This window comes from Meles meles, chromosome 18 (genome assembly GCF_922984935.1).
Source record: "Meles meles chromosome 18, mMelMel3.1 paternal haplotype, whole genome shotgun sequence".
In the NCBI taxonomy this organism is placed as follows: domain Eukaryota; kingdom Metazoa; phylum Chordata; class Mammalia; order Carnivora; family Mustelidae; genus Meles; species Meles meles.
Window position 1 is genome coordinate 25,215,629 of NC_060083.1, and position 18,465 is coordinate 25,234,093.

The 18,465-nt window shown below is 39.1% G+C and overlaps 1 protein-coding gene and 1 pseudogene across 1 annotated transcript in view; one reads left to right on the forward strand and one right to left on the reverse strand.

Moving 5' to 3' along the window:
- Positions 1–18,465, forward strand: part of RPA1 (replication protein A1) — a 77,531-nt gene that overhangs the window by 23,539 nt on the left and 35,527 nt on the right. The window contains exon 5 of the mRNA XM_045986529.1: positions 7,494–7,582. Coding sequence (XP_045842485.1) covers positions 7,494–7,582 — 89 coding nt within the window. The remainder of the gene's footprint in view (positions 1–7,493; positions 7,583–18,465) is intronic.
- On the reverse strand, positions 15,050–17,994 carry LOC123929300 (annotated as a pseudogene).

Sequence of the window (18,465 nt, forward strand, 5' to 3'; positions counted from 1 at the left end):
TGCCTCCCTCTCACAGGGATACACGTAGTTGCTTTTAGGGCCCAGCAGAGGATCCAGGATAATCTTTTTTTTTTTTTTTTCCATTTTATTTATTTTTTCAGCGTAACAGTATTCATTCTTTTTGCATTTTTTTTCCATTTTATTTATTTTTTCAGCGTAACAGTATTCATTCTTTTTGCAGAGGATCCAGGATAATCTTGAGAAATTTCAGTCCTTAACTTAATCACACTTGCAAGTCCCTTGTTGTCCCATTCACAGGTTTCAGGGATTAGGAGGTGTTATCTTTTGGGGGGCTATTCAGTCTACCACAGATGCAGAAATGGGTGAAACTTTGCAGAGTAACAAGTTATTTATGGGGTTAAAGATCCTACCCACAACATAATTACTAATTGTAAAAGGAGCAGAGGCAACTTTATAGTGGAAGAACCTGGCAGTCAGCACCTTACTGCAATGATTAAGGTTAACATTACCAGCAATGGGACAAATAGAAAATGTGTATGACCTGATAGGATGCAGTGAGAACACATCATCACTAATATTATACTTTTGCCAAGGATGCATAATCTGTATTTAATCATGAGGAAGCCTCAGGTAAATGAAGGGACATTTCTACAAAATAAGTGACCTCTGATTTCTTTCTTTCTTTCATTTACTTACTTGCAAGAGAGAGTATGAGCCAGGGAAGGACAGACTCCCAGGGAATATGAGCCAGGGAGAGAGCAGACTCCCTGCGGAGCGTGGAGCCTAACATGGGGCTTGATCCTAGGACCCCAAGATCACAACCTGAACTGAAATCAGGATTCGGACGCTTATCTGACTGAGTCATCCAGGCGTCCCAATGACCTCTGCTTTTCAGATCTCAAGCATGAAAGTAAAAAAGTTGTATATATTGAGAGACTGTTCCAAATTGAAGGAGTCTTGAGAGATTTGATAATTAAATATAATAACTGATCCTGGACTAGATCTTTTTGCTAATAAGGACATCATTTAAATAGTCTATAAAACTTGAATAGATTCTGTGAATTAAATGGAAAAATTCTTTGGTTATGTTTCAAGTTCAGTGACTTAACCAGGCTATGTCTTAATGTCAGTTGTTATTATTATTTTTTTCTGTTATATGGTATGCCTTTCAGTCTACAGATTCTATAATGCTATTTTCTATTTCATTTGAGCTTTAAATTTTACTTACATACTGCCCTCCCTTTATGTCTTCAGTTTGCTTTAGTCTTTTTTTCTAATGCATATATTGAATTAAGTCAAGATTTTGCAACATAATAGTAGTTCAGTTCTTACCTTTCTCCTTGCTGTTTTTTGACATTTATCGTGTTTAAGTGTTAGATGTATAATGGTATTACTTTTGTTCTACTTTTGTCTTAACTTCTTGAGCTCCCTTTTTCTTCCCAATCTCTTGTTTTATCTCATCTTTTGAGTTGTATTTCATTAAATTCTTAGTCCAATTTCTCAAGCCACTGTTGGAAAGTATTATTCCCTTTCTTGGATTATGCTTTCTTCTAGATTTTGATTCTTTGTCTCTGCCTCCTTTGTTCCTTTTATTTTTATACATTTTCATATGTTGCATTGTTGCTTTGTCATTTCTTTTTATCTTGTTCGTTCTTGATGTGGATAGTTCTGTCAGACTTCATATTGGCTTTGACATAGTTTAGGCCAGGTGCCTCTCCTTGCCAACCTTCCCACATGGGACCTGTTATCTGCCACTCCGGCCCACCGTTGAGTGCCTGAGGGGTGCTTTCTATCCATTTTCCTGTCTTCTGAGGTTTGGTTATGGGAGCGGGTAGAGAGCTTTGCTCGGGCTGAGTATAAAAACTTGGGCTTCATTCTCCAATCAAGGGTAGAATTTCATTCCCATGGGCTTTGTTTTATTCCACCACGTCAGAATGGTGGCATGTCTTGTATTCTTTCTTTCTTCTGTTGAGAACCTGTGTGTGTTTGTACAAGTTTATTTACCCTTTACTTTTTTTTTTATATATTTTATTTATTTATTTGACACAGAAAGAGAGAGAGATCACAAGTAGAGCAGCAGACAGAGAGAGAGGGGGAAGCAGGCTCCCTGCGGAGCAGAGAGCCCGATGCGGGGCTCGATCCCAGGACCCTGAGATCATGACCTGAGCTGAAGGCAGTCTCTTAACCAGCTGAGCCACCCAGGCGCCCCGAGGATGGTTTTGAATATATTGACAGAGTTGTGCAGTCATTATCACAATTAATTTTAGAATATTTCATCACCCACAAAATAAACCCTGTACCCTTCAGCTATCATCCCCTAACTCCCCATTCTTTCTAGCCCTAGAGAACCACTAATCTATTTTCTCTCCAGATTTGCTTATTCTAGACATTTCATATAAATGAAATCCTAAATATGTGGTCCCTTGTGACTGGCCGCTTTAATGTAGCATAATGTTTTCTAGGTTTATCCATGTTGTGCCATGTACAAGTATTCATTGCTTTGTGTGGGAAAATCATATTCTGTTTTATGAGTATGTCACATTTTGTTTACACATTTGTTTGGACATTTGGGTTTTTACCTTTTTGCTGTTAAGAATAACACAATGGGAGGCGCCTGGGTGGCTCAGTGGGTTAAAGCCTCTGCCTTCGGCTCAGGTCATGATCCTGGGATCGAGCCCCGCATCAGGCTCTCTGCTCACCGGGGAGCCTGCTTCCTCCTCTGTCTCTCTGCCTGCCTCTCTGCCTACTTGTGATCACTCTCTGTCAAATAATAAAATCTTAAAAAAAAAAAAAAAAAGAATAATGCAATGGGGGGGCACCTGGGTGGCTCAATGGGTTGAGCTTGTGCCTTCGGCTCAGGTCATGATCTCAGGGTCGTGGGATCGAGCCCCGCATCGGGCTCTCTGCTTAGCGGGGAGCCTGCTTGCCCCTCTCTCTCTGGCTGCCTCTCTGCCTACTTGTGATCTCTCTCTCTGTGTCTCTGTCAAATAAATAAATAAAATCTTTAAAAGAAATAAAATTTTAAAAAAATAAATAAAATTTTAAAAAAGGAATAACACAATGGACATTTGGGTGTAAGTTTTTGTGTGGACATTTTCCATTTTATATATATGTATCTAGGAATGGAATTGTGGGTCATATGGTAACTTTATGATTATAAATCTTTGAAGAAGTACCAGACTGTTTTCTGAAGTGGCTACTGATTTGTATTCCCACTAGCAGTGTATGAGGGTTCCAGTTTCTTCATGTTCTCACCAACAGTAATTAAATCTGCCATGTGTTTTCAGTTAAAGTGTCATCTGTAGAATAGTTATATAGAGTAGAATAGTATCTGTAGAATAGTTTAGTATCTTCAGGTGAGGTCTTCTTTTGCTTTTTTCCCCCCAAAATTTTCTTGGCCACTCTTCTCTTTATTCTTCCATATGAATTCCAGAGTTATGTAGTCAAGCTGAAGGAAACAAAAGTCTCACTGGAATGCAAGGAATTGCATTAAATTTATATAGTATTTGATACTAAGTCTTTTCATTCAACAATATGGTATGGAGGGGTGCCTGGGTGGCTCAGTGAGTTAAGTGTCTGCTTTTGGCTCAGGTCATGATCCCAGGGTTCTGACTTTTTTTTTTTTTTTTTTTTAAGATTTTATTTATTTATTTGACAGAGAGAGATCACAAGTAGACAGAGAGGCAGGCAGAGAGAGAGAGAGGGAAGCAGGCTCGCTGCTGAGCAGAGAGCCCGATGCGGGACTTGATCCCAGGACCCTTAGATCATGACCCGAGCCGAAGGCAGCGGCTCAACCCACTGAGCCACCCAGGCGCCCCCAATCCCAGGGTTCTGAGATCAAATCTCACATTGGGCTCCCTGCTCGGAGGGGAACATGCTTCTCCCTCTGCCTCTGTCTGTTGCTCCCCTTGCTTGTGCTCTCTCTCTGTTAAATGAATAAGTAAATTTTTTTTTTTTAAAGATTTTATTTATTTGTTAGAGAGAGAGAGAATGAGAGAGAGAGCATGAGAGGGGAGAGGTCAGTGGGAGAAACAGACTCTCTGGTGAACAGAGAGCCCGATGTGGGACACGATCCCAGACTCCAGGATCATGACCTGAGCAGAAGGCAGTTGCTTAACCAACTGAGCCATCCAGGAGCCCCAAGTAAAATTTTTTTAAAAATATGTAATGGGAACTGAGAGTTGCTGGAGGGAGGTTGGGTGGAGCGGTGGGCTAAATGAGTGATGGGCACTAAGGAGGGACTGGAGGTAATGAGCCTTGGGTGTTATAGGCAACTGATGAATCACTGAATTCTTCCCCTGAAACTAGTAATACAGTATACGGTAACTAAATTGAATTTAAATAAAAAATTTTAAAAATAAAAAAGGTATATGATATGCGACCCCATGTATCCCGTCATCCAGCTTCAAATTATCACCTGATACTGATGTTGTTATACTATATCTCTTCCACATCTATCCTCTTCTATAACTTTGAAGCAAATCTCAGACATCATATTATTTCATCCATAAATATCTTAGTATATATCTTTAAAAGATAACATTTTTTGTTCTTTATTTAATTTAATCATTTTTCTAAAGTAGTCTCCATGCTTGGACTCACAGCCCTGAGATTAAAAGAGTCATATGCTTTATCAACTGAGCCAGCCAGGTACCCAAAAGATAAATCTTTTTTTAAAAAATACCATTTTACACCAGGAATATTAAATATCCTGTCAGCATTCTGTTTCCAGCTCTTCGTGTGTGTGTGTATGTCTGTGTGTGTGTGTGTGATTAATTTCATCTGAATCAGGATCCAAAGTAAAGTTCACACTGTAGTAGGTTGATACTTCTTTTAAATCTTTATAATCTGTAGGTTCCTCCACTATCTTTTTTTCCCCTTACTGTTTGTTTGTTTTTGTAGCTTTAAGTTTTTACTTAAGTTCCAGTTAGTTAGCACCTTACTGTTTATTTGTTAAAGAAGCCAGGTTGGGGCACCTGGGTGGTTCAGTCAGTTAAGTGTCTGCCTTTGGCTCAGGTCATGATCCCAGGGATCGAGGCCCACATCAGGCTCCCTGCTCAGCAGGGAGTCTGCTTCTCTCTCCCTGTCAAATAAATAAATGAAATCTTAAAAAAAGATTAAAATTAAAAAAAGAAACCAGGTCATTTGCCTTTTAGCCTCATGCAGTTTCCCACAGTCTGGATTTTGCTGGTTATATCTCTATAAAGTTGTAATGTGTCCCTGTCATCTGTGTTTTCTGTAAGTAGATATTGGTATGTTCCTTTGATATGCTGCTGGATTCATCTTGCTAGGTAGGCTATATATATGTATCCACATATATATATATATAAATAAAATTAATTTTTTGAGTGTATTTTCTCTTAGGTTTTGGTATTTAGCCAATGCTAAATTATTGATAAGCCTGGAGTAATTTTGGAAGGTAAATATCTACCAGATATTTCTATCCGATAGTTTTTATAGCAAATCTATATCTAATTGTCAGGAATAGTTTCAAGCTTATTTTATTGAAGTAGTATAACTTTGATATGAAAGCCCGATAAAGGTAACAAGAACTCACCAATTATATATAAAAATCCAGAATATAGCAATCAGACTATATTTTGACCATTTGAAGAATACGTTGACCATTTTGATCATATGAAGAATAAGATAAAGTTGGGTTTGTTATTGCTTAAATATTCCTCTAGGGGTGCCTGGTTGGCTCAGTTGGTTGAGTGTCTGCCTCTTGGTTTTGCTTGGACATGGTCTTGGGGTTGTGGGATTGGGCCCCGCATCAGGCTCTGTGCTTGGTGCCAAGTCTGCTTGAGTTTCTCTCTTTCCCTCTCCTGGCCCCTCCCCCTGCTTGTGCACATGCTCTCTCTCTCTCAAATAATAAAATCCTAAAAAAATATGTATATATTGCTTTAAACCATCCACTTCTTTTCATCACCATTGCCATGACTCTAACAGAGGCCACCACCTTTTGGTCTCCCTGCCTCCAGTGTGTTCCCTTCAAATTCCTTCTTCATGCTTCAGTTCTTTTTCAAATACACACATGATCATGATATTCTCATTCAAGTCTGATTGAGCAACAGCTGTGGATACCTGGAGGCCATCTACTTACATTGAAAGTGCTGTCTGGTAGGAGAGATCGATAATAATGAAATGAAGGGTGTATTTAAAAAAAATATATATATATATATATATGTAGTTAACACAAAGCGTATGTTCTTTTTTTTTTTTTTTTAAATTTTATTTATTTATTTGACACAGAGAGATCACAAGTAGGCAGAGAGGCAGGCAGAGAGAGAGAGGAGGAAACAGGCCTCCTGGCGAGCAGAGAGCCCGATGCGGGACTCGATCCCAGGACCCTGAGATCATGACCTGAACCGAAGGCAGTGGCTTAAACCACTGAGCCACCCAGGTGCCCCAAAGCGTATGTTCTTAATTCTGTATTAATATATATTAATTGGGGTGCCTGGGTGGCTCAGTGGGTTAAAGCCTCTGCCTTTCGCTCAGGTCATGATCCCAGGGTCCTGGGATTGGGCCCCGCATCCGGCTCTCTGCTTGGCAGGGAGCCTGCTTCCTCCTCTTTCTCTCTCTGCCTGCCTCTCTCCCTACTTGTGATCTCTGTCTGTCGAATAAATAAATGAAATCTTTAAAAAAATATATATGTATATATATATTAATTAAACCTAAGAGAAGTGATGTGAAGGAAAGAAGTCATGACTGTAGAGAAAAGTATAACAGAAATCCAATCTATGCTAAAGATGAAGGAAGTGTCTTTTGAAGAAGTGGTTTGAGATGAGAGCAAAAAACGAGCACTAGCTGAGGGCAGAGTGAGAGAATGCCTTGCCAGTCAGTGAGCGGCATGTACAAAGGCTTTGTGGCAAGAGAGAGCATGGCGCAAACCAGGAGCCGAAAGCAAGCAGAATGGCTGGAGAGCAGAGCATCTCAGTGATGAGATGAGCTGGAGGGAGACTGGCAAGGCCAGATCACAGAGAGCCTTGTAAGCTGTGTGCGAAAGGTTTTATTTTTGGGCTAAGGTTCTTGGGAAGTTATTGAAAGGTTTTAATCGGAGTCAACGGTAGGTGAAGTTCTTAGATAATAATTATATTAAAAAATAGTTACAGGCATAATCTTTTCGCTGGGAAAAGGTAATCGTTTAGGTAAGTATAGGTTTCTGAAAACAGATCATCTTTTGTTGTGCCACGTATTATTGTGTTTAATCTAAATTCTGATCGTGTCATTTGCTCCTTGAAGATATGGTTTGTGGTAAGGACACTGCATTTTAATTAAAGAACTAGATGGAAAATGAAAACCCTGCAATCATAAAAAGCCTTGGTAATGATGCAGTGAAAGATTAAGGGAAATATTTACATAGGAATTGATATCATGTCTTTCTCAAGTTATTCGGTAATGAAAACGCGTTGACTAACGGAAATCGTTTTATCGAAATGATTATTGGGGGAAAGCTTTTTAAGTAGCTTGTCATTTGAAGGGCTTCTGAATTCATTTTTTTCTAACTTGTTTCTCTTTCTTTGCCTTCATAGGAGAGTAGTTATTTTGATGGAGTTAAACATTTTGAAATCAGCTGACGCCGTTGGATTAAAGATTGGCAATCCTGTGCCCTATAATGAAGGTAAAATGCTTTTCTTTAGGTTGTAGCTCTCAGCTGAATACCTCTTTATAGATCCAGAATTCTACCTTTTGGGTTCAGTTTGATTGTTGGTCTTACTAAGACTAGTGATTTGGGGATTTACGAACCAGGCTAATCTTTCAGGATTTTCAGTGCTGAAGAAATGATGGTAGGACTCCAGAGGAAAAGCCTCTCTTCTGTTTTTCTCTGTGTACAGTTTCTTTCATTCTTTCGGCTTGTCTGTCACCAGAAGTGTGGGGTGTGTCCCACATTAAGCAATTCTCTCATTTTCCGCGGACACTGCCGGTTGTCCTACCATTCAGTTTAGTTATGATACTCTCTATCTGAATTTAGTATCAGATTCCATAGGTAAAGACTGAGGCCCACAGGGCTGCCTCCACACCCCTCTGTTACCCCCAAACCCCAGTTCAGATGCCAGTCAAAAGTCCTAGGTAGTTATTTGTGCTTCTGGCCAACTGGCTATAAATTGGAGTTTCCCACAACCCCTTCCTCAGTTTCAATTAGATTTATGAGCGAGAGTGGCTCAGAGAACTCAGAGAGCAGCTGGGCAGAAGGGGTGTACTGGGCAGGGCATGTGGGAAGGGGTGCAGAGTTTCTGTACTCTCTCGGGGTGCACTGTCCTCCCAGCACTGCCGTGTCTTCACCAACAGAAGCTCCCAAGCCCCATCCTTTTGGCTGTTAAGGAGGCCTCCTTAGTTAGACATGATTTTAATAATCATTGGTCATTGGTGATTGGTTCAACCTCTAATCCCTTTTCTCTCCTCAGAGGTGGGGGGGGGGGTGCTGAAAGTTCCAACTCTGATCACATGGTTAGTTCCCCTGGCAACCATCCCCATCCTTAGGGGCTTTCTAGAAGTCACTTCACTGACACTCAGGTGTGATTGAAATGGGTTTCCTATAAATAAGCTGCCTGTATTCCTCTTATCACTTTGGAAATTATAAGGGTTTTAAGAGCTCTTTGCCAGGAACCGTGGATGAAGGCCAAAAAATACTTGTTATATCACAATATCACAAGCTTGCATTAGGAAAAGAGGAAAAGCTAGAGAATGTAATGGAAAAATATCCCATTTATAATAGATTAAAAATAAATATATAGGGGCACCTGGCTGGCTCAGTCAGAGGAATGCGTGACTTTTGATCTCGGGGTCATGAGTTTGAGGCCCACTTTGGGTCTAGTAGAGATTACTTAAATAAATAAAGCTTGAAAAAAAAGCAAATATATAGAGGAATGTTAATGAGAAATGTGTTTTCTTAAATGCACGTTTTTGTATGTATGTATGTATTTATTTATTTATTTATGTTTTTTGAAAATGTAAAGCAAGGGGCACCTGGCTGGCTCAGTCAGCAGAACATGTGACTCTTGGTCTCAGGGTCATAAGTTTGAGTTCCGTGTTTGGGGTAGAGATTACTCAATTGAGAAAAAAAAAATCTTGGGAAAAAAATATATAAAACAGGTACTCCTGGCTGGCTCAGGCAGTAGGATATGCAGCTCTTGATCTTGAGGTAGTGAGTTTGAGCCCCACATTGAGTGTAGAGATTAATTAAAAATAAAATCTTTAAAAAACTAATAAAATTTAAAAATGTAAAGCATATTATCTGTATTTTTTTGATAGCACTCAGCACACCAGTAGTCTTTAGAATAATTTCTGTGTTTATTGCCAGGCCATGAGTAAACTCCATGAAGGTGGAGACCATTATTTGTTTATTCTTTGCTATGTCCCTGGTGCCTAACTTTTATTTTTATTTATTTTATATTTTTATTAAATAAAGGGCAACAACAGTGGCCACCCGCCTCTTTGTTTGCACCTCTGTGATCAAAAGCAGCTTTCAGGGGCGCCTGGGTGGCTCAGTGGGTTAGGCCACTGCCTTCGGCTCAGGTCATGATGTCAGGTCCTAGGATCGAGTCCCGCATCGGGCTCTCTGCTCTGCAGGGTGCCTGCTTCCCTCTCTCTCTCTCTGCCTGCCTCTCTATCTACCTGTGATCTCTCTCTGTCAAATAAATAAATAAAATCTTTAAAAAAAAAAAAAAGCAGCTTTCAGAGCACAGATCCCCAATATTTGGAGGGCAGGGTCCTCTTTGCCTGCCTCATTTACCCAGTGTGCAAGCTGCTCTAGGAACAGGTGCCCTGCAGCCTGCCACTTAGCTGCGGCTCCAGGGGTGGGTGGTCGTTACTGCGCTAAGAGCTGGAATTGACCACAGTTTACCATCCAGATCTTCTCCTGGGAGTTGCAAGCCTTCCGTAGACTCTCAAATTCCAAAGTAGCTCTATCAGACAGGTTCTGCCAGTGCAATTATACTCTAGATTGAGAGGTAGATTCCTGGTACTTCTTACCCCGCCATCTTCTCAGAATCCTCTCAGCAGTGATTGTCTGTTGACTGAGTTTTATTTTATTTTATTTTATTTATTTATTTATTTTTTAAATTTGACAGAGAGAGAGATCACAAGTAGGCAGAGAGGTAGGCAGAGAGAGAGGAGGAAGCAGGCTCCCTGCAGAGCAGAGAGCCCGATGTGGGGCTCGATCCCAGGACCCTGAGATCATGACCTGAGCCAAAGGCAGCGGCTTAATACACTGAGCCACCCAGGCGCCCCTATTTTATTTTTTTTTAAAGATTTTATTTATTTATTTGACAGAGGAGAGAGATCATAAGTAGGCGGAGAGGCAAGCAGAGAGGGAGAGGAAGGGAAGCAGGCTCCCTGCTGAGCAGAGAGCCCAATGTGGGGCTCAATCCCAGGACCCTGGGATCATGACCTGAGCCGAAGGCAGAGACTTTAACCCACTGAGCCACCCAGGCACTCCAGAGTTTTATTTTCTTGTGAAAATATACAAAAAGGCCCAATGAAATGAGAACAATTTAATTACTTCAAATAAGAGACAATGATCGTTCTAGAGAAAGGCAAAGAATCCTGTGAAAGGAGATGGCTTATCTGCCCCCCACCAAGCCTAATAAAAATAAAATTAGAAAATAAATAAATAAAAATAAAAAGAGGCACCTGGCCATCTCAGTCAGTAGAGCATATGACTCTTGATCTCACAGTCATGAGTTCGAGCCCCATGTTAGGTGTAGAGCCCACTTTAAAAAAAAAATTAGAGCCTCACTGTTCACCAAAATAAATTCTAGATTTTTTTTTTAAGATTTTATTTATTTATTTGACAGAGAGAGAAAAAGGACACACAAGCAGGGCAAGCAGCAGAGGGAGGAGGGAGAAACAGGCTCTCTGCTGAGCAGGGAGCCTGATGTAGAGTTCGATCCCAGGACTCTGGGATCATGACCTGAGCCGAAGGCAGGCACTTAACCGAATGAACACCCAGCTGCCCACCAGAGTTTTTTAAGGTAGAAAAAGAGGGGCACCTGGGTGGCTCAGTTGGTTAATCATGTGATTTCAATTCCAATCATGATCTTGGGGTGCTGGGGTGGAGCCCTGCATCAGGCTCCCCACTCAGCAGGGAGTTTGTCCCCCTTCACCTGCTTATGCTTTCTCTGTCTCTGTCTCAAATACACAAATAAATAAAAGTTAGAAAATGAAACCATCAAAAAAAAGACAATGGGGCTGTGTATGGATTGGGATAATTCACAATGAATATTTGAATAAAATGAAATTAAAAAAATTTTGCGTGGTAAAAATAGAAAGGTATGTGAACTTAAATAGGTTAAAATGTTAAAAAAGATAGATAGGATTGACAGGGTCTCCTGGCTGGCTCAGTCAGTAGAGCATGTGACTAGATCCATGGTGGTGCATTTGAGCCACACTAGGGGTAGAATTTACTTAAAAAAAAAAGGCAGGGCTTGGCACCTGGGTGGCTCAGTGGGTTAAAGCCTCTGCCTTTGGCTCAGGTCATGATCCCAGGGTCCTGGGATCAAGCCCCTCATTGGGGCTCTCTGCTCAGCAGGGAGCCTGCTTCCCCCTCTCTCTCTGCCTGCCTCTCTGCCTGCTTGTGATCTGTCAAATAAATAAATAAAATCTTAAAAAAAAAAAAAGATGGGACTGACAAAAGATTAATATCTTTAATATTAACTGAATTTTTTTTACGAGAGGAAATTATTTTTTGTACTCTTTGGTATTGGTGTTGAAATTATTTTTTCCAAAGAAAAATACTCCAGTAGGAAAGCAAGCAGCCATCAGGCATTTGATGAGAAGAGGGTGTTTGCTGTGGAGAAAACAAATGGCTAGTACATAACAAAACAAACAAACAAAATACTTAGCTTTTTTTTTTTTTTAAGATTTTATTTATTTTTTGACAGATAGCGAGAGAGGGAACATAAGCAGAGGGAGTGGGAGAGGAAGAAGTAGGCTTCCTGCTGAGCAGGGAGCCCTGAGCAGGACTCGATCCCAGGACCCTGGGATCATGACCTGAGCTGAAGGCAGATGCTTAACGAATGAGCCACCCAGGTGGCCCCCAAAATATTTAGCTTTATTAGTCATTATTTCTTGTACCTGTTTTTAGGGAGATAACATTGTCTTTTTCCAGTAAGTGTTTTGTTGGCTGTAGGGTTTTCATAGATTCTTTTTATCAGTATGAAGAAGTTTATTTTCAATTCCTAGTTTGCTGAGGGTTTTTATCAGGAATAGATGGTAAATTTTGTCAAGTGTTTTTTCTGTGTCTATTGATGATCATACAGTTTTTCCTTTTTTATTGGTTAATGTCAGTTATATTCAGTGATTTTTGAATGCTAAACCAATTTGTAGTTTCTGGGGTAAGTTTTATCATCATGATCTATTTATACTTTTTATATATTGTTGGATTTCATTTGCTGAACTCTCTTGATTTAACAAACCATTTGATTTGATTTGATTTTGTTGGAAATTTTTACATCTGTATTATGAGGGCTATCGGGCTGTAATTTTCTTATATTACCCTTGTCTAATTTTGGTGTCATAGTAATCCTGGTCTCATAGAATGAGTTAGAAAGTGTTCCCTCGGGACACCTGGGTGGCTCAGTTGGTTGGGTGGCTGCCTTCGGCTCAGGTCATGATCCTGGAGTCCCAGGATCGAGTCCTGCATCGGGATCCCTGCTCAGCGGGGAGTCTGCTTCTCTCTCTGACCCTCCCCCCTCTTAAGCTCTCTCTCTCTCTCTCTCACAAATAAAATCTTTAAAAAAAAAGTGTTCCCTCTCAAATTTTCTAAAATAGTTGATGTAGAATTATTACTTCTTACTTAAAATGTTTAGTAGAGTTTCCCAATGAAGCTATCTGGGGCTGATATATTTTTTTAGAAACGTTTTCCACTACAAGTGCAGTTTTTTTTTTTTTTTTTTTAGCAGATATATGTAGGGTTATCCAGATAATCTGTTTCTTTTTGAGTGAGTTGTAGTAGATTGTATTTTAAGGAATTCAACCATGTCAACAAGTTGTTGGATTTGTTGGCCTGCATAAATGTAAACAGGCTAGGAGTGCTTGGCTGGCTCAGTTGGTAGAACATGTGACTCTTGATCTCAGGGTTGTAAAATCAAGTCCTATATTGGGCATAGAGATTACGTAAAAATAAATTTTTTTAAAGATTTTATTAATTTATTTGACAGAGATCACAAGTAGGCAGAGGCAGGTGGGGGTGGGGGGTGGGGAAGCAGTCTCCCTGCTGAGCAGAGAGTCGGACGTGATGCTTGATCCCAGGACCCTGAGATCATGACCTGAGCCAAAGGCAGAGGCTTAACCCACTGAGCCACCCAGGCGCCCCTTAAAAATAAAATGTAAAAATAAATAAATAAATAAAAGTAAATCGTCTGATAAACCCCAATTAAGTGGCAGAAATTATCATATTGGATAATGTGAATAAAGTAGTCCATTATTAGTCTTTTAGTGTCTGTAGAATCTGTGATGATGTCACTTCTCTCATGCCTGATGTCGATCATTTATGTTCCTTTTTTTTTTTTTCTTTAGCATTCTAGCTAAATGATTTATCAGTCTTATGGATCTTTTCACAGAACCAGCTTTTGGTTTCATTGTGTTTTTCCCCCCTCTTTTTATATTACCTATGCTGTTGATTTTTTTATGCCTTGATCTGTAATGTTTACTTACCTCTCTTTACCTTGCATTTTACTGTGTTCTTTCTTTCCATTGCTATAAGTGAATGCTGGACTCATTGATTTGAGACCTTTGTTCTTTTCTAAAATTAGAGTTGTTTAGTGTTAAAAATTTACCCCTAAGCACTGCTTTAACAGTGTCAAACAAGTTCTGGTGTTACAGGTTTTATTCTGTTCAAAATACTTTCTAATTTCCCTTTTAATTTCTTCTTTAACATTATATTACTTTTATGTATATTTGGTTTCAAGTATTTAGAGATTTTTCCAGAGATCTTTCTATTATTGATATATAATTTAGTTCGACTATGGGTAAGCACCATATGTTATGTGACCTGAATCCTGTTATTTTATTGTCTCAACTTGTGATCTCTTGTGGTAAATTTTGTATGTACTTGAGAAGAATTTGTTTTCTGTTGTTGGACACAGTGTCCTATAAAATAAAAAATGTCAGTTAAGTCAAGTTGGTTGATTGTAGTTGTTCAAGTACTGATTTTCTATTGACTTGTTCTATCAGTTATTGAGAGGGATATTGAAATCTCTGACTATAACTATGGATTTCTCTATTTTTTTCCTTGAGGTTGTATTAGGTTTTGCTTCATGTATTCTGAAACTCTGTTAGTAAGTGCATTAAACATTTAGGATTATTATGTTCTTTTTATGAACTGACTTCTTTATCATTATGAAATGGTGTTATCATTAATAAAATTCTGTGCTTTGAAATCTTTGTCTGCTATTAATATAACCACTTTGTTTTTGATAATAAAAATCCTAGAGAATCAGGTTTGAGAAAGTATATATATATAAAACTTTATTTTTTCTTTTAATTAGTTTAGCTTGGTATGTCTCTTTTCATCCTTTAACTGTTCACCTATATTAACTGTATTTCTTATAAGCAGAGTATAAGTGGGTTTTGCTCTTTTATCCAATTTGATAATTTCTACATTTTAACTGGGGTGTTTAGACCATTTATATTTAATATAGTTATGGGTATGGTTATTTAAATCTGACATCTTGCTATTTGTGTTTTATTTATCCCATCTGGGGTTCCCCCCCCCATTTCTGCCTTCTTTTGGGTTGAATATTTTTTGTGATTCCTTTTATTTCCTTTGTGGACTTATTTACTATTGTCTGTATTTTGCTATTTTTAGTGGTTGGTTTAAGGCTTATAATATGCACTTTAACTTATCAGGGTCTGTCTTTGAGTGATGCTACACCACTTCACATACAGTGTAAGAATCTTACTTTTTTCTCTTCCCTCCCAGGTCTTATGCTATGCTTGTCACACATCTTACCTATGTTATAAGCCTTTTGGTACATTGTTATTGTTTTAGTTTAATTAGTTATCTTTTAAAGAGATTTACTTAATAATATCATATATTTACTTATGTAGTTGCCATTTCTGTTGTCTGGATTGATATTTTTCACTGTTACTTAGCCTTTCTTGTAGTGGAGATCTGCAAGTGATGAATTCTTTCAGCTTTTGTAGGTCTGAAAAATATTTCACCTTTGACTCTGAAAGACATTTTTGCTAGGCATAAAATTCCAGGTTGATTCATCCTCCCTCCCTTCCTTTCTTTCTTTCTTTCTTAGATTGGTTTATTTATTTTAGAGGGGTGGGGACAGAGGGAGAGAGAATTTTGAAGCAGACTCCCTGCTGACTTTGAAGCCCAATGAGGGGCTCAGTCCCAGGACCCTGAGATTATGACCTGAGTCAATCAAAAGGCAGCACTTAACTGGCTGCTTAACCAGCTGAGTCACCCAGGCGCCCCTAGATTTTTCTTTCTGTGTATTTTGAAGATGTCCTCTTGCTTTCATGTTACCCCATGAGAAGTCTGTGATCATCTCTATCTTTGTCTCTGTTCTTTTTTTTTTTTTAAAGATTTTATTTATTTATTTGACAGATCACAAGTAGGCAGAGAGGCAGGCAGAGAGAGAGAGAGGAGGAAGCAGGCTCCCCGCTGAGCAGAGAGCTCGATGTGGGACTCGATCCCAGGACCCTGAGATCATGACCCGAGCCGAAGGCAGAGGCTTAACCCACTGAGCCACCCAGGCGCCCCTTTGTCTCTGTTCTTAACATGACTTCTTCGCTGACCATTTTACAATTTTCTGTCATTAGTTTTGAGCAGTTTGATTGTGATATATCTTGGTGTCATTTTCTTTGTGTCTTTTGTCTTGATGTTCATGGAACTTCTTAGATCTCTACGTGTATAATTTTCATCAAATTTGGAAGATTTTTGGCAATATTTCTTAAATGTCTTCCCCATCCTTTGAGTCTCCAATTTTTTGTATATATGCTGCTTGAAGTTGTCTCATAGTTCATGGGTGCTGGGGTTTTGTTTGTTTGTTTTGTTTTTTTCTTCTTTTTCATTTTGCATAGTTTTATTGCTGGGCATTCAGATTCACTGATCCCTTTACTCATCTTGTTTCATCTGTTATTAATCCTGTTTGGTATGTTCTTTTTTTTTTTATTTTGGGGGGGGTATGTTCTTTTTCTCAGTCATTGTAATTTTCAGTTAATTTTTAAAAATTTTAATTCCAGTATAGTTCACCTACATTATTTTATTAGTTTCAGGTGTACAATATAGTGATTCAGCAGTTCTGTACATTTTTCAGTGCTTATCATAACAAGTGTACTCTTAGTCCCCATTACCTATTTCCCCCATCCACCCACCCACCCTCCCCTGTGGTAACCGTCAGTTTGTTCTCCATAGTAAAGAGTCTGTTCTTTGGTTTGTCCCTTTTTTTCTTTATTCATTTGTTTTGTTTCCTAAATTCCCCATATGAGTGACATCCTATGATAGGATACTTGCCTTTCTCTGACTTATTTCACTTAGCATTAGATTTTTGAACTCAATCCATGTTGTTGCAAATGGCAAGATTCTTTTTTTTTTTTTTTAAGATTTTTATTTATTCATTTGAGAGAGAGACACAAAGAGCAAGCAGAGGGGGAGGCAGAGGGAGAAGGAGAGGGAGAAGCAGGCTTCCCGCTGAGCTGGGAGCCTGATGTGGGGCTCGATCCCAGGACCTGGAGATCATGACCTAAGCCAAAGGCAGATGTTTAGCCATCTAAGCCACCCAGGTGCCTCAGTGCCACATTTTCTTCATCCATTCCTCTATTAGTGGAGACTTGGATTGCTTCCATAATTTGGCTGTTGTAAATAATGCTACAGTAAGCATCAGCATGCATATATCTTTTCAAGTTAGTATTTTCTTGGGGTAAATATCCAGTAGTGGAATTACTGGATCATATGGTACCTCTATTCTTTTTTTTCCTTTTCTATGTGTGAACATTTGTATTAATGAAGACTTTAATCTGATAAAGTCTGCCCCCAATCAGACTGTTGATTTTTTCTACTTGTAATTAGTTAAATCAAAGAAAAACATTTAAATTAACTTCAAATATATATCATCAAAAATAAATACTTAACGTGGTCTTATCTGTCTCATGATATCAAAGGTTTTCTCCTTCCCAAATAAAGATTCTAAGATAAATTCAAGAATCCTCTGAATGAGAAAAGATGACACCTTCTAAAACAGTGAGTTTACAAAACAATGCAGGGGATCACTAGGCACACTTACTGTAAGAGTGAAAAGGAAATTTAAAACATGACCTTAAACTTCTATGAAAAATTTTAACAAAACCTTTCCTTCATTTACTTTTAGCTGTTCCATAAATATTAGAAGAGAAATTGAACATTTTTGTATTGAAACTTAGAAAAATGTCTTTTTCCATAAAGTAAACATCCATCTTTCCCTTTGGCTCCTTCCAATCCTTCTTCACTGTGCTGAGAGCTGTCCTTCCAGATTTTTGGTTAGGCAGGTGGTTTCCAAGCTGACTGGGCTTTCCAGATAGCTTCCTTCACGGGGTTTTCCAGTCACTGGACCTGTGATTTATCCAACTTTGAAAATGACTTTGGCCCGTTCATGTTTCATGTGCTTTATTCATGAGACAGGTAGAGCTTTGAGAAGCACAGCATCCCCAACTATACGCAGCTGAAGAGCATCATGAACGAAGTAGGCTTTTCACTTATTAAAATACTTTAATAGGGGCGCCTGGGTGGCTCAGTGGGGTTAAAGCCTCTGCCTTTGGATCAGGTCATGGTCCCAGGGTCCTGGGATGGAGCCCCGCATCGGGCTCTCTGCTCAGCAGGGAGCCTGCTTCCTCCTCTCTCTCTGTCTGCCTCTCTGCCTACAAATCTCTGTGATCTCTGTCTGTCAAATAAATAAAATCTTTTAAAAAAATACTTTAATAAATAGGGATCCAGAATAAGCCTGGTCACTCTCACTTTAGCTGTTTTTTTTTTTGCATTGCCCTTCCAGTCACCTTCCACATGATCCATTTGGCAAGGGCAGATGAATGAACTACTGACATAATGTGGCTTTGGTCACTTCCTGGCTCTCCTTTCCCTGTGTGTGTCCTGGTAGTTCATTTTTTGAACCTCCATGCTGTTGTCCAGAGTGGCTGTACCAGTTTGCCTTCCTACCAACAGTGCACAGAGGTTCCTTTTTCTCTACATTCTCGCCGAACTTGTTTCTTGTTTTTTTTATTTTAGCCATTCTGACTGGTGTGAGGTTGTATCTCGTTATAGTTACGATTTGCATTTCCTGAATGATGGGTGATGTTGAATATCCTTTCATGTGTTTCTGCTCTCTGTATCTCTTCTTTGAAAAAATGTCTGTTCATGTCTTCTGACCACTTTAAATTGGATTATTTGTTTTTTGTTATTAATTTTTTTTAACTAAATCTGAAGAGATGATGGTAATCAATGAATATTTGGAAAAGAATTTCTGACACAGGGGTGCCTGGGTGGCTTAGTCATTAAGCATCTGCCTTTGACTCAGG